Source organism: Wolffia australiana, chromosome 11 (assembly GCF_029677425.1).
Source record: "Wolffia australiana isolate 7733 chromosome 11, ASM2967742v1".
Lineage (NCBI taxonomy): Eukaryota > Viridiplantae > Streptophyta > Magnoliopsida > Alismatales > Araceae > Wolffia > Wolffia australiana.
In genome coordinates, this window is record NC_135845.1 from 8649099 (window position 1) to 8665695 (window position 16597).

The 16597-nt window shown below is 37.3% G+C and overlaps 2 protein-coding genes and 1 long non-coding RNA gene across 3 annotated transcripts; 1 reads left to right on the forward strand and 2 right to left on the reverse strand.

The window, feature by feature from the left end:
* Positions 1-1197: 1197 nt before the first annotated feature.
* On the forward strand, positions 1198-3082 carry LOC144709347 (uncharacterized). Its single transcript, XR_013583004.1, has 2 exons — positions 1198-1591; positions 2802-3082. It is a non-coding gene; the product is annotated as an uncharacterized LOC144709347 (long non-coding RNA).
* A 3114-nt stretch (positions 3083-6196) lies between these two features.
* On the reverse strand, positions 6197-7830 carry LOC144709346 (uncharacterized). Its single transcript, XM_078582887.1, has one exon. The coding sequence runs from the start codon at positions 7788-7790 to the stop codon at positions 6297-6299; it is 1494 nt and encodes a 497-aa protein (XP_078439013.1). The 5' UTR covers positions 7791-7830; the 3' UTR covers positions 6197-6296.
* A 4170-nt stretch (positions 7831-12000) lies between these two features.
* CYP77A5P (cytochrome P450, family 77, subfamily A, polypeptide 5) lies at positions 12001-15463 on the reverse strand. Its single transcript, XM_078583360.1, is given in 10 exon segments — positions 12001-12212; positions 12741-12797; positions 12967-13039; positions 13128-13189; positions 13285-13618; positions 13755-13971; positions 14109-14137; positions 14140-14218; positions 14880-15184; positions 15187-15463. Coding segments are annotated over 9 exon segments (1218 nt in total). The 5' UTR covers positions 15305-15463; the 3' UTR covers positions 12001-12212; positions 12741-12796.
* Between the last annotated feature and the right edge of the window lie 1134 nt (positions 15464-16597).

Here is a 16597-nt window from a genome sequence, read left to right on the forward strand (position 1 = left end):
TAATTTACTTCTTCCACATGTATATTATCAATCCAGTTAAATGAAATTGTTGACAATAATAATATGTAGTTCTCATCTGCATAGTTTTCAAGAGTAATTTATTATTCTCCCATGTGTATTTTAAATCTGTTAAAGAATGTTTCAAAATTTGGAAATGCATGAATATGATACACCAAATGACAGTACCCACCAGGTAGAACAAAAAATCTGTGATGTGAATCCCATCCAAATTAATAGACAAGCTACCAACATAATTTTTTATTTCCCCATCAAAGCGTTGCTCAAACCTTTTTCTTCATGTTTGTTTTTCTTCTCTCCAATTTCCTCTTTCCCCTGTTGATTTTGCCCCTGATTGATGTCACCACTTTACTGTTCTTCCTTTTCTTTACCCTCAACCCATCATGACCAAAATTTACTGTAAGCTGCTCTGTTTTGATGACTTTCCTCTTCTTCTTTGAGACCTTCTCACCATCTCATTTATCATCATTACTATCATCAGCAGCATCATCATCATGAGCAGCCGTATCACCATCATCATCATCACCAACACCACCATCACCATCATCGTCACCACCACCACCAACACCATCATCATCATCATCACCACCACCACCACCACCAACACCACCACCACCACCACCACCACCACCATCATCATCATCATCATCATCACCATTACCATCATCATCATCATCATCCTCATCATCATCATCATCATCACCATTACCATCATCATCATCATCATCACCATCATATTCGTCATCATCGTATCATAACATTTTCTGACATTTTCCCTATTGCTGAGTTTCTTCTTTTTTGTAACCTTGTCATCATCTGATTCACCATCCTCATGAACATAATCATCATTATTATAACCTCATCATCAATCGGGTCTATATAAGCTACATTAAATTTCAGAGATAAAGATAATCTAAGTTGAGAAATCTGATTTATCTTGGAGGAAGGTATAATATCAAAGATAAAGTTGATCCATCTCAACCTATCCCACTAAAGCATTTGAAACAATTTATTTCATCAAAGACTGACTCCTCAATTCATTATTCTTCTCTATTTTTTTCCTTCGTTCTTCTTCTCTCTGAAACATTTCTTTCTAGATGATACATTTCCCCTTTTTATGTCGTGTGTAGACATGGTCGTTCTGTTCCGTTGGTGAGAATTAGAGCGAATTGCGCGAATTGTTCGGATTTCCGAACAGAACAATCTTGAAAACAAACAGATCTTCGCACAGACGGCTGTGCGGTTTGTATTGTGTGAATTGTGCGCATTTTTTTTCAGGGTTTTAAAAAAAACATTTTATTCTCATTCTCTTTCTCAGAGCCCCACTGTCCCAGTCTCCCTCTCTCCGTCCCTCGTTCTCGGAATCCTGTCTCTTCTCTTCAATCCCGTCTCTTCTCTCCATCTCTCTCGCGTCTCGACGACGGCCCGTAGACACCATCATGGGGAGAATCACCGCGCTTGAAATCATCGGACTTTCTCTCGGCCGATTTGGCAGCTCTACTCCGAACTCGCATCTCTAGCGCCGGATTCGGACGAGGGTCAAAGTGGAGGCGGAAATAGGAGTCGGAATTTGGTACGTTTCTTTGATTCTCCTTTCTTTCCTTCCTTCTAATTCTCTGATTCTATCTTGTTCCCTTATAACTCTGATTTTCTCTTACTTTCTCTCTGATTTTTTCTCAATAACGCTCTTATTCTCTCTTTCGCTCTCTGTAATTCTGTATGTCTCTCTCTAATTCCCTGTTTATCTCTTTCTCTCCCTCATCGTCTAAATTTCCCATCTCTATATCTGATTCTCTTCATATTTTTCTCTTTGCCTCCCTTGCTAAGTATCTGCTTCTATATTTGTTGCTCTCTAATTTTCTCCTTCCATCTCTTCCTCTTATTCTCCGAATTTCTCTTTTTCTATCTCTGAATCTCTTTTACGGTCTCTCCCTAATTCTCTGATTTTCTCTTGTTCTATGTCTAATTCTCTCTTCCTCTCGCCCTCTGACTAATTCACTATCTCAAAACCTCTTTTCTTCTATTTTTCTCACTGGCTCTCTTATTCTCCAATTTACTCTCTCTCAAATTCTCTATCTTTCTGATTCTCTGATTTGCTCTTCCTCTATCTCTGAATCCCTCTTTCTCTCTCTCTAAATCTCTGATTTTCTCTTCCTGTATCTCTAATTCGCGCTCTCTGTCTCTCTATTTCGTCAATTGTCTATCTCTAAATCTCTATTTGATCTCTCTCAAGTCCCCCAATTCTCTCTCTAATTCTCTTTATGTAATTCTCTATTTCGCTCACTTTCTATCTCTTGGTCATTCTCTCTTCCTCTCACCCTAATAATCTCTTTATATCTTTCTATCATTCTCTGTTTTTCTCCTTATCTATCTCTAATTCTCTCTCTCCCTCTAATTCTCTGATTCTCTCTCTCTTATTCTCCCCTACTCTCTGTCTATCAAATTCTCTGTTGCTCGGACTTTAATTCCCTCTTTCTCTTTGTCACTCAAATTCGATCTCTTTCTAATTCTCTGATTTTCTCTATCTCTATCTCTGAATCCCTCTTTCTCTCTCTCTAAATCTCTGATTTGCTCTTCCTCTGTCTCTAATTCGCTCTCTCTCTCTCTCTCTCTTTCTATCTCCGTTTCTCTCTCTCCCTCTAATTCTCTGATTCTCTCTCTCTCTCCCTTATTACCCCTTACTCTCTATCTATCAAGTTCTCCCTTGCTCTGTGTTCAATTCCCTCTTTCTCTTCGTCTCTCTAATTCTGTCTCCAATTATAAGATTTTCTTTACCTGTGCAGAGCAGGAGTGCTGGTCATCAAGCTGAGGGCGCCACTCAGGATTCAACCATCGCCAAAAGAGCATACTCTGGCAGGAGGTGGAAAGCTGGTTCTGCAGCTAGAAATACCCAGCCAGAAATCTGACTGGAATTTTGAAGTTTTGGGTGAGAAGAGGGACTTCAATTTTGAAGTGAGTTATTTTCCTACAAAAATGTGTCCTACTCTTCAAAAATATTATGTCGTACCCCACGTTTTGCAGTTGGTGGATTAAAATACATCTATAGTCAAGGAAATGTTCTCCACACAGTGTTTAATTTTTCTTCAAATATTGAATTTCCCGCCATGAGGAGAGATTGCGGCCTCTGAAGAAAAATTACTGGTGAGAAAAATTGCAAAATTGTGCTCTCTCTAAATGTGTGATTTTCTCTATCTCTATCTCTGAATCTCTCTGTCTCTCTCTCTCTCTCTAAATCTCTGATTTGCTTTTCCTCTATCTCTAATTCGCTCTCTCTCTATCTATTTCTTCAATTGTCTATCTCTAATTCTCTATTTCTCTCTCTCCAGTTCCCCAATTATCTCTATAAGATTCTCTTCATCTAATTCTCTATTTGGCCCACTTTCTAATTTTTTCTTTCTACCTCTCTCTCTTCTCTCTTCTTCCCTCGCTCGTAATCTACCTCTCATTCTCTCATTCTCTCATTATCTCTCTCTAATTCTTTCTTTCTCTCTCTACCATTCTCTGGTATTCTCTCTATCTCTGATTCTCTCTTTCGCTCTCTCTCTAATTATCGGATTCTCTCTTTTCCTCGCTTTCTCCTCTATACTTTTCTCTCATTCCCTAACTCTGTCTCTAGTTTTCTCGCGGTCCCTAATTCCATCTTTCTGTCTCCCTAATTATCTCTTTCTCCCTTTCTATCATTCTCTGATCTTCTCTTTTTCTATCTCCGATTCTCTCTCTCCTTCTAATTCTTTGATTCTCTCTCTCTCTCTCTCTCTCTCTCTCTTATTCTCCCTTACTCTCTATCTATCAAATTCTCCCTTTCTCTATCTTTAATCCCCCTTTCTCTTCGTCTCTCTATCTCCCTATCCCTTTCCTTCTCCAATTCTCTGTCCCACACTCTCACCGTTGCTCTCATTCCCTCTGTCTTGCTCTCTCTCACTCAGCCTCACCTCACTCTCTCCCTCTCCCTCTCCCTCTCCTTTTCTCTTGCTCTCTCTCTAACAGAACTAGGAACCCTAACATTTGATTTCAAAAAGGCATCTTGAATTCATTATGGTTTGGATACACCCATCATACCTTCTTTCTTAGGTATGGGAACTAAAAAAAGTTATATTATTATTGAACAAATACCTAAATATATTATTATTGAAATCTAATCATTCCATCCTCTAACCAAATTCTAGAAAAATACGGAAGTGCACTCCGTTTCATGTAAGTCATTTTAATGAAATTAATTCTCAAAAATCTATTAAATTAATTAATTCCTTTCCTTTAAAACCGAATGAATTCAGTTATGTCACCCAATGAAATGAAATGAATTACCAAAATGAATTCAGTATAATCCCCTCTTCTGATTAAATTGCCAAATGAATTCATTTAAATAATCCATACTTTTTTCTTAAATCTAAGTGACAACAATGACATAAACCCCTCACATATCAGGTACCATTAAAATATAAATGCCATTATCACTACATTCAATGACTGTTAGATTTGTATTGATATAATTTAATGAATATGGTTTTTTGTGATTTGTGAGTTGTGAATTGATATAACATCATAATATATTAGAATATTCTTAGTATTATATACTTTGGTAGATGCATAATAATTTCTTACAATTTAGTGCATTTTATGCAATTTCCGAACAATTATGTTCTTTTCATGTCAAACTTGTTCGTTTTATGCGAATTTGTTTGTTTTGTGCGAATTTGTTCGTTTGTGCAAATTTATTCCTTTTGGGCAAATTTGTTCGGTTGTGCAAATTTGTTCGTTTTGTGCGAATTTGTTCGTTTGTGCAAATTGTTCGAACATCTGTTTGAATTTTTGCACATAAAAAGAACAGCACACCGAACAGACTCCTGTGGTGTTCGTTTGTGCCAATTTTTTGTTCCTTTTAAATAAACAGAACAGAACGACCATGTCCAGTCCTGTGGAGACAATCCTTGACTTTAATACCTACCTTAGATTCAACTGTTTTAAAATTACAAATATTTTTCATGAAATTAACTCGGATTATAAACATATAATGCTGCAAGTCGTAAAGATCAAAATGTAAATGTTTTGATTATTGTTTGGGTTTAAAAGACTAGACATTATCCTACAAGCATTGTTCATAAAAATTAATAGCCTGTATCAAAACATTAGAAAATAAAATGATGAATAAATCAATACCCTCAGTAAATACTAGAGTACAACACCAGATTCCTAAGAGAGAAATAAGTATGAGAGGCGTTCCATAAGCAATCTATATACCCTTTAGTTTCATTAAAAGGAAATCAAATGCTACTTATTCAAAAATCTCTGATATCGGCAAATTAATCAATAAAAAGTCTCAAAGTCCAATGTCCAAAGCCACATTATGCTTGTGATTTATGAGACTAGAGACAAGTTAAATTGTGAAAGCCTAATGTATGCAAAGAAGCAGAAAACCAAGAAAAGAAATGTACATCTTGGATGGACAGTGTGAAGATAACCATAAAATAATGGTGAGAAGACAAAAGTTCAGTAATCAGTAAAAAATAAATTACTCAGACTAGTATAGTTATCTCCGGATATTTTTCAAGGGGCACTTGCTACTTTCCCGTGCATATTAGCAATCAGATAAAGAAAAAATTTCGAGAAATTCATCTTATAGGGAGAGCTACAGCTTTTCCTCTCGTAAGTGTTAAAGAGTAATAGACTACTTCCCATCTGTATTATCAGGCAGATAAATAATGTATCAGAAAATAAGAAAACCTTCATCGTCCAAAGAAATTTGAAGATCATAAGAAAACAAATAATACAAAATCAGTGCCTTCACCGGATTGGTCTAAAGGAAATTTTATTACTCCCCTGGAGAGCTATCAATCTGATTAAGAATGTTTCGGACAATCAGAAGACATCCATCTGATAAAGAACGAAATTGTTGTCAATAATAAAGACAAAATTCAGAAACCACATATTATCCGGATACTTTTCTAGAGTAATTTGCTATTTTCACATGTAAAAACTATTGACCAAATTAAGAGTGTTTCATCGTAGGTATAAAATTGTTGGCAAATAATTGTTGACAGAAGGCTCATCCTAGACAGTAAATAAATAGTTATTTTTCCTTCCCCATGTATATCATCAATCTGATTAAGAATGTTTCAATCAATCTGATTAAGACCTTCATCCTAGAAAAAAATTAACAAATAAGCAAGGAACAAAGGCATGGAGAAATCAAATGGCACTACCCACAAGGTAAAACAAAATCTGTGATGGGAATCCCATCCAAGTTAACACAGGCCATGATAGCACTTCACTTTTCCCAATTAAACCTTTTGACTCGCCTTTTTCTTCATCTTTGGCTTGTTTCTCTCCAAACTCGTCTTCTTCTTCTTCAACTCACCACCATTAACAGATAATCCACTGGGTTTCACTGTTCTAATGACCTTCTTCCTCGTCTTTGAGACCTTCCCACCCACTGATTCATCATCATCATCATCAACAGAGATTTCTCTGGGAGTCTCTATTTTGGTAAGTTTCTTCTTCATCTTCTTCGTTGTAACCTTCTCACCATCCTCATCATCATCACCACCATCATGAGCAGAGCTTCCTTTTGGCTTCTCTATATTCCCGAGTTTCTTCATCTTCTTTGAGATCTTCAAATCATCAATTTCATCATTATCACCATCATCACGGGCAGAGATCCTTGTGGGCTTCTCTGATTTGCCGAGCTTCTTCTTCTTCTTCTTTGAGACCTTCTCACCATCATCATCATCATCATCATCATCATCATCAAGGACAGAGATTTCTGTGGGTTTCTCTGATTTGCCCAGTTTCTTCTTCTTCTTCTTCTCTGAGACCATCTCACCATCTAACCCATCATCATCATCATCAACAACAACATCATCATCATCATCATCAACAACATTGTCAATGTACCGAGGCTGTCGAGACTTCCCTTTCTTGGGCCGCCCTTCTCCTCTCTCGCTCTCCTTCTTCTCCAGCTCTCTCTCCTCCGCAGTTTTCTTCTCCTTCCTCTTCCTCTTCGCCCCACCCACCTGCCCATTCCTCTCATCCAAGGAGCTCTCAATCTTAAAACCCACCTCAGGAAGAGCGCGATAAACAGGAAGAGCAACCGATTCATCAAACTTGAGATGAATCGATCTGACATTATCCCACTTCTTGGACACAAACCCAATCGCCCCTTCAACCGCAGCCACCACGTTCTCCACAATCTGATCTCTACCCATGGAAGCTCTCCCCACATCGAGCTGGCAGCAAGTCCCAGATCGAATGTACAGAGAAGAAGAACCCAAGCAGCGTTTGATCTGCTCCGGCCAGCCTTTTCTTGAGAGATCGATCGGAAGAGGGTGCTTCTTCTTCTTGAAGAAGCTGTTCCCGATGAGCCTGGGAAGAAGGGGGAGAAGGCTGCGATCGGCGAGGAAGACATCGTAGGAAGAGCGGAGCTTGCGGCGAGCTTCAAAGGGTTTGTAATCGGAGCGGAGAGAATCGAGGGGGATGACTTGGGAGATGGGGAGGTTTTGGGAGAGGATTTGCTGGTCTATGGAGGGGGAGGGGAGATGGGTGAAGAGGCAGACTTCGGGAGAGGAGGAGAGGGGGTGGGGAAGGGGGATGAGGTGGGGATTTGTGCGAGATTTGGAGGGGATTTTGCGAAGGGAGAGGACGAGGCGGAGGGGTTGGTCGTGTTGGAGGAGTTGGGTTTTGCGAGAGGCGTTTTGGGCGAGAACCCATTTGAGGAGGGAGTCGACGGCGCGGGAGACGGCCTGGGGATCGAGCTGGGAGGTAGGGGAGGCCGCCATGGGAGATGGGTCGAGCAGGAAAGAGCGAGCGGGCTAGGGTTTTAGGAGAAAGGCGCTGGCTTTATCTGGGTTGGTGGGTTGCCTTTGAGGGGTTTTAGGAGAAGCCCAGTAAGAGTTTTTTTTCCCTCTGATTTTAGATTGTGACTTGTGAGAACTGGGTTTTTTTTTGGTTGTTTCTCTCTTTCTTCCCTTTTTTTTTTGGAGTGGGGAATTTCTTTTGTTTTTTTGTAGACTGTGACTTGTGAGAAATGGGTTTTTTTTCAGGTTGTTTCTCCTTTTTCTTTGTTTTTTTTGGAGTGGGGAATTTGTTTGTAGATTGTGACTTGTGAGAACTGGGTTTTTTCTTTCTGGTCGTTTCTTCTTTTCCTTTGTTTTTTTTGGAGTGGGGAATTTGTTTGTTGATTGTGACTTGTGAGAACTGGGTTTTTCTTTCTGGTTGTTTCTCCTTCTCCTTTGTTTTTTTTGGAGTGGGGAATTTGTTTGTAGATTGTGAATTGTGAGAACTGGGTTTTTCTTTCTGGTTGTTTCTCCTTTTTCTTTGTTTTTTTTGGAGTGGGGAATTTGTTTGTAGATTGTGACTTGTGAGAACTGGGTTTTTTTTCAGGTTGTTTCTCTTTTTTTTTGGAGTGGGGAATTTGTTTGTAGATTGTGACTTGTGAGAACTGGGTTTTTTCTTTCTGGTCGTTTCTTCTTTTCCTTTGTTTTTTTTGGAGTGGGGAATTTGTTTGTAGATTGTGAATTGTGAGAACTGGGTTTTTCTTTCTGGTTGTTTCTCCTTTTTCTTTGTTTTTTTTGGAGTGGGGAATTTGTTTGTAGATTGTGACTTGTGAGAACTGGGTTTTTTTTCAGGTTGTTTCTCTTTTTTTTTGGAGTGGGGAATTTGTTTGTAGATTATGACTTGTGAGAACTGGGTTTTTTTGCTGGTTGTTTCTCATTTTTCTTTGTTTTTTTGGACTGGGGAATTTGTTTGTAGATTGTGACTAGTGAGAACTGGGCTTTTTTCTGGTTGTTTCTCTCTTTTTTCTTTGTTTTTTTTGGAGTGGGGAATTTGTTTGTAGATTGTGACTTGTGAGAACTGGGTTTTTTTCTGGTTGTTTCTCCTCTTTCTTTTTTTTTTGGAGTGGGGAATTTGTTTGTAGATTATGACTAGTGAAAACTGGGTTTTTTCTGGTTATTTTTCCTTTTTCTTTGTTTTTTTTGGAGTGGGGAATTTGTTTGTAGATTATGACTTATGATAACTGGGTTTTTTCTGGTAGTTTCTCTTTGTTTTTGGAGTGAGGAATTTGTTTGTAGATTGTGACTTGTGAAAATCGGGTTTTTTCTGGCTGTTTCTCTCTTTTTTCTTTGTTTTTTTGTGGAGTGGGGAATTTGTTTGTAGATTGTGACTTGTGAGAACTGGGTTTTTTTCTGGTTGTTTCGTCTCTATCTTTTTTTTTGGAGTGGGGAATTTGTTTGTAGATTGTGACTAGTGAAAACTGGGTTTTTTCTGGTTATTTTTCCTTTTTCTTTGTTTTTTTTTTGAGTGGGGAATTTGTTTGTAGATTATGACTTATGATAACTGGGTTTATTCTGGTAGTTTCTCTTTTTTTTTGGAGTGAGGAATTTGTTTGTAGAGTGTGAGTTGTGAAAATCGGGTTTTTTCTGGCTGTTTCTCTCTTTTTTCTTTGTTTTTTTTGGAGTGGGAAATTTGTTTGTAGATTGTGACTTGTGAGAATTGGGTTTTTTTCTGGTTGTTTCGCCTCTATCTTTTTTTTTTGGAGTGGGGAATTTGTTTTTAGATTGTGACTAGTGAAAACTGGGTTTTTTCTGGTTATTTTTCCTTTTTCTTTGTTTTTTTTGGAGTGGGGAATTTGTTTGTAGATTATGACTTATGATTACTGGGTTTTTTCTGGTAGTTTCTCTTTGTTTTTGGAGTGAGGAATTTGTTTGTAGATTGTGACTTGTGAAAATCGGGTTTTTTCTGGTTTTTTCTCCTCTTTTTGGGAATGATAAACTGGTTGGGCGGGTTCAATGTGGAAGGAATGATTTTTTTTTTTTGAAGAAAATAAGGAAGACCACCCGGAGGGAACCATTGACTGTGATTCATTGGGATATATTTTGCTGTTGTAGGTTGTCATTGAAAGGTTTTACCAGTGTGTTTGTAGATTTTGACTTCTGAAAACTGGGTTTTTTCTGATTTTTTATCTTTTCTTTTGGAATGGGGAATTGGTTAGCTGGGTTGTGAGATGTCTTTGAATTGGTTATGTGGGTTGTGGGTTGTATTTGAAGGATTACAAGAGAAGCTTAATAAGAGTGTGTGTTGTAGACTGTGACTTGTCAGAACCGGGTTTTTTTCTGGTTGTTTCTCTCTTTTTTTTTTAGTGGAGAATTGATTGGCTGGTTTGTGGGTTGTCTTTGAATTGGTTATGTGGGTTCTGGGTTGTCTTTGAATTGGTTATGTTTGTTCTGGGTTGTCTTTAAAGGGTTTTAGGAGAAGCCCACTAAGAATATGTTTGTACTTCGTATACTGTGACTTTTGAAAACTGGGTTTTTTTTCTGGTTGTTTCTCTATCTTTTCTTTTTGGAGTGGGGAATTGGTTTGGTGGGTTCACGGTGGAAGGAATGATTGAATGTGATTTTTTGGAAGATTTTTTGCTTTGTGTGGGTTGTCTTTGAAGGGTTTTAGGAGAAGCCCAATAAGAATGTGTTTGTAGATTGTCACTTGTGAAAAATGGGTTTTTTTTGTTGTTTCTCTTTTTTTTTGGAGTGGAGAATTTGTTAGGTGGTTCAGGATTGAAGGAATGAGTGAATGTGGTTCATTGGGAGATTTTTTCTTTGTGCGGCTTGTCTTTGAAGGGTTTTAGGAGAGCCCAATAAGAATGTGCCTTTTGAAAACTGGTTTTTTTCTGAAACAGTGGTGAAGCAGAAACAATGGCAATTTACTGAAAAATATGCGAATCAATTTTCTTTATCAAGTAGGATAAATTGTGGCATATATTTGAAAATACCATTAATCTTTTAACATAGATGCTGAAGACTTCATTCATGCGGTCCAACATGATAAATCTAAGGTTAAATGTACCTTAATTATAATTCATATTTTTTATGTCTTAATACTGACCCAATTTCCTTTGACTCACCTTTGAAGGATACAATATCAGATTATCTTATTTGGAATACCACACTACAGCCAAGAGAAAAACTCATTAAGTTGCTAGCATTGCTCAATTTTACTTCACCTCATCTTCTTTCTAATCATGGATCAAAATTTAATCATGAAAATAAAAAAAACTAAGGTTTGCTAATTTGACCCGTGCTAATTGAGACGTTGTGCTCCCCATTGTGTTGGGTTTTCTTATGACCCAATTGATCATTCAAACATATAAATGCAGCGGAAATAATGTAAATCAAACACAGTTGAACTAAATCCTTAATGGTGGTCATGTCACCTTATGGAGATCTTATTCTACTTTTTGACTTGCTCATTGCGAGAGTTTCTTTAAGCCGTTCTTATACGACCCTTTGTATCTTAAATCAGTATATTTCCTTATCAAATAACTATATTTTACTTAAATAATAACATAGCGCATAAAACTACAACTAATATCCTCCTTGACAGTTTTATAGTACAGCTTTTCAAATAAGTATATTTCCTTATCAAATAACTATATTTTACTTAAACTGGCATGCGATATGGCGTTAAATGGATGACTAGAATTAACATGGTACGAGAAAGAAGAGTTATAAGAATACGCTTTGTCATCAAGAAGCTTCGCAGAAAACAGAATATCATCGTTGGATTATAAATAAACGTTCAATCCAGACTAAAATAAAAAGCAAGTTTACCTAGCTAGGTACTATTATAACCATAGCAGTACTATTTGAAACATTGACCCCTGTTTTTAAAATAACATTTGATATCCCGTCTAGTGATACATCTACCACTCAAATTCAATAAGCGCATCTTCAAACTTGTCTGACGAATCAACAATATTTGGTAGAGATTGTTCTCCTGATGGATTTATGTTAAATATAGGAAATCAAACACAGGGAATATTACAAAGTATAATAGTTATTAGAAAACCTTTTAAAACTGTTTAGAGAATAAATCCCTGAAGCAAACCAAGTTATTCCTGAATTCTATGCCCTCTCCATCTTCTATAAAACTACTTTCATGATTCAGATTTCTACAGAGGCACAAGATATGATCTCTCTGATTACCCGACAAAAATTTCATAATAAGAATTTCATTTATCACAAATATTTTCCTATTTGAAGCACTGCTAAAAACTTCAAAGAGAATTTTTTTTTAAAAGATAACTTCAACGAGAATATTGATAAGCAGACATGGAGCGCCCTCCCTGTAAGTCCCCATATGTATTTGGCTTCTAAAGGGGATCAATTATTCAGCGCCGGAAGAATGATTCAAAACCAATGTTGAACCTGGATTTAAGATTGCAAAAAACGTGTGAGAAAAATAAATAAACTACTTTTTTCATCCGTCTTGGCTTCTGACCTCTATAGGATAAACATTAATTAAGAGTATACCCACTATAAGGATAAGTTTTACCGTGACTTTTCATACCAATAGTCATTTTGTAATTTCCTGCATCAGTATATATAATAAATAAGGATAAATGATCTGATAAGTAAAGGTAATCCCAGGCAAAGGAAATAGACGAATTTTATTATTAATATCATACCTTCATATACTCCCCTTTCGGCGACAAAAAGATGACTAGCATCTTTTAAGAGTTTCTCACTTTTAAATTCTTACGTTTCTTAAATCAATGAAGTCCTAGAAAACAAATAGTAGTTAATAATAATATTTCTGACAAAAACCTTAAAAATAATGTCATCAGTAGAATAGATATACCTAGTAAAAAATGTTAGGTCCTCGAAATGTTAAAAAAATAGATTATGGTGATGACTAAAAAAGCAAAGCCACGTCCAGGATAAGAAATTTATTACCTCAAAAGAGGTATAAAATCCATTAAGTTTCTCTCTCGTCATGAAATTCCCAATTCTCTGCAGGGTCAAGAACATGGATAGCATATCAGAGCAAAGTATTATAAAAAGCAAGAACTTTAAAATGAGACTGAATCAAATAAGCTTCTGTATTTAGCATGGACAACTGCATCACAAAATGTCCAGAATTAAAATCATGAGAGGATTTAAAGGAAAAAAGTAATCATACCAGTGAATGCTATCCCAGTGAAGAAAGCCACCATGACCTCTAGGATTTTGAAATTTATACATTGCGCCAGAGACTAGATGGGCGGAAAAAGAATAACATGAGAGAAAAAATCAAGAATAAGAGGGGACTTGTGGCAATTGTGGCTTGGGGGAAGAAAAAACCTTCATAGCCTCCAACAACTAGATCCTCCGACAAAAGACGGGGCATATCTAGATCAAAGGACCTGGGATCAATGAAAGACCATGTTAAGTAGTAAGAATTTTTTCCAGCAAGCAATGTAATTATAGCATCTATGAAGTCCAATGAGAAGATGTCTACCCAAAGCAGCCGAGCCCTGCGGCTAAATGGCTGGAAAAACCCACTGCAAGCCTGGTTTCAGCCATTCCGCCAATCACGAGTCCGAGCCCAGCTTGTCTCACGACCTTGATTACCTCAAGGGCCTCAATGACTCCCAGTTTTGCCAGCTTGACGTTAATAACATGAGCAAGATTTCCGTCGATTATTCTGTACGCGTCTTCTAAGCTCCGGCAGCTTTCATCGGCAGCCACAGAAATTCCAAATCTGCATCTGGCAAGACGACTGACGTAACCAAGGCCCTCCCAGTCATCCTTCTCCACTGGTTGCTCAAATAATTTTGGCTTGACTCCCAACTCTAGAAAATACAATAATTTAGACATCTAAGTTTAAAACACTCAAATTGGGGAAAAAAACAATGTTGGCTTGACTTTCAAAAAAATAATTAATAAAACACTTCAAATTGGAAAAAAAATAATGATGTTAGTTGATACCATGCAATCTCTCAAGGAAGCAGACTGCGTCGGAGGCCGTATACCCTTCATTTGCATCCAAGATAAGAGAACACAGAGGGTGGGCAGCCTTCACAGCTGTTAGAACATGAATGTCAGAGTCAACATCCTTCCCCACCTGAATCTTAATCCTGTTCAATCCCTGTTTCTTGTAGACTGATGCCAGCTCAGCAGCTTCAATAGGATTAACAATTGGAATCTGCTTCGAAACCCAGAAAACAAAGCAAATGAGTATTTCGGAGGATTAGGTCAAAGAGCGAGTACTTTTCTCAAGAAAATAATTTATGCGAAAGTGTCATAAAGGAGAAAATAAGAGGTGAGTTTCTAGAACCGAGCTGTAATATCAGTGGTTATGGAATTTGATGCCCCCCAAATAGCCGCCACAGTGGAACAGAGATACTGTTGGCGACAGCATCAATAATCGCCATCTCAACTCCTGCCCTGACCTTCATTCACAAAATAATTAAAATTAAAAATTACCCCAAAATTCAAATGATACATAGTTTCAAAAAGAATCCCGAAGGAAATTTACATTAAAAGATGCAAATTTATCTTAGTTGAAGATGTCTTAAAAAAGGGATCATTTTTCTGTTTTTAGAGACCTTCGATTTCTAATACAATTCGCCTTTGTTTATTTGAATTTCAATTTATCTTAGGAGTTGAAGATGTCTTAACGAGAAAATTTTCTTACAATTCGAATGATATACTTTCAATAAGAATCATGAAGGAAATTCAAATAAACAACGGCGAATTCTATTAGGAACAGAAGGTGTCTAAAAAGAGAAAAATAGTCCCAGAATTCAAACGATACATAATTATAATAAGAACCATGAAGGAAATTCAAACAAACAAAGGCGAACATGTCTTGAGAGTTGAAACCGACTTAAAAAAGAAAATTATCCTAGAATTCAAATGATTCGTAGTACCAATAAGAACCATGAAGGAAAATTAACCAAACAAAGTCGAATTATATTAGGAATCTAAGATATCTAAAAACAGAAAAATGATCCCAGAATTCAAATAACCCATAATTCTAATAAGAACAAAGAAGAAAATTGAAACAAAACAAAGGAGAACTGATCATAAGAGTTGAAGATCTCTTCTCACAGAGGCGAAGCGATGGCCAGGAAGAAGCCCAGAGATCTGCTCAAGGGCGCAATCAAGCGGCGCTGGAGAGGCGGCGGCGAGGGCGGCGCAGGCGGCGGACGCGGCGACGAGCGCCGTGGCCTGGTCAGCAACGGAGGGCAGAACAGTCACTTCACCCCACCCAATGCAGCCGTTCTTCAGCTCTACTCGCACAGCCAAATTGCCCAATTCCTTCATCTCAGAAGGCCCAATTTTGAAGGACGCCTTCAGAGCAACGTTGAGAGGGCGGCCTTCAGCCCGAACGACGTCGACGACGAAGGTTTCTTGATACAATCGAAGCCCAGGCTTTGTGGATTGGTGGGTTTTTGGCTATGTTCTTGGCGGCGAAGAGGGATAGTGGGTTTGTGGGCATAGCGGAGATGGGTGGAGGAAGCTGGGTAAGCCATTGAATGGTGGGAGATTCGCAGAAAGACGAAAAGGGTTGAAGAAATAGGGAGAAATTTGAAGTGGGTCGGAGGCGGCGGTGGCCGCGGAGGGGCAAATCTTCTCCGTTCGTCATAGTAATGGCGACAGTTTTGGCAGGTTTGGGGCCTGTTGAGATAGAAGTAGAGGGGGGGAGTGGGAGAGAGAAGTTTGAAAAAGATGGGGTTTTTATTTGATACGCTTATATTCCAGAATATCCTTTTATGGATGGGATTGGGGAGATATTATTGCTGAAAATGACGGAGATACTAATCTTCACAAAAAAATGACAGTGATTTTGAAAAGATGGGCTTTTTATTTGATACTCTTATATCCCTGAATATCTGTTTATGGATGGGACTGGGGAGATCTTATTGTTGAAAATGATAGAGAAATTATTCTTCAAAATGACAGTGATCTTGAAAATATGGGTTTTTTCTTTGATACTCTTGTATTCCTGTATATCTTTTTATGGATGGGATTGGGGAGATGTCATTGTTGAAAATGATAGAGAAATTAATCTTTAAAAAATGACAGTGATCTTAAAAAGATGGGTTTTTTTATTTGATAATCTTATATTCCTGAATATCTGTTTATGGATGGGATTGGGGAGATATCATTGTTGAAGATTATAGAGATATTAATCTTCAAAAAAAATTGCAGTGATCTTGCAAATATGGGTTTTTTATTGACACTCATATATTCATGAATATCTGTTGATGGATGGGATTGGGGAGATATCATTGTTGAAGATGATAGAGATATTAATCTTTAAAAATCACAGTGATCTTGCAAAGATGGGATTTTTCTTTGATACTCTTATATTCCTGAATATCTGTTTATGGATGGGATTGGGAAGATGTCATTGTTGAAAATGGTAGAGATATTAATGTTCACAAATTGACAATGATCTTGCAAAGATGGGTTTTTTATTTGATACTCTCATATTCCTGAATATCTTTTTATGAATGGGATTGGGGAAATAGCATTCTTAAAAAATACAGTCATATGAATCTTTAAAAAAAATACAGTGATCTTCCAAAGATGGATTTTTATAAAGATACTCCTACACGGGATGGGGAAATATCATTTTTCAAAATGACGGTGATCTTGTTAGAATTATGGGGCCCACATTGAAGTCTCCATCTCAATATTCTGGAATATTTTTTTCAACTTGAAGACCCGATTGGGTCTTTTCTGTAAATTATATATTCAAGAATCAACCTGCATATTCCAAGTATTTTCGTGGAATGGGATCCTTCTAGAAATTGGAATAT

Excerpts from the sequence above, each read along its gene's own strand:
- LOC144709346 (XM_078582887.1), bottom strand. The coding sequence starts at position 7,790 with ATGGCGGCCTCCCCTACCTCCCAGCTCGATCCCCAGGCCGTCTCCCGC.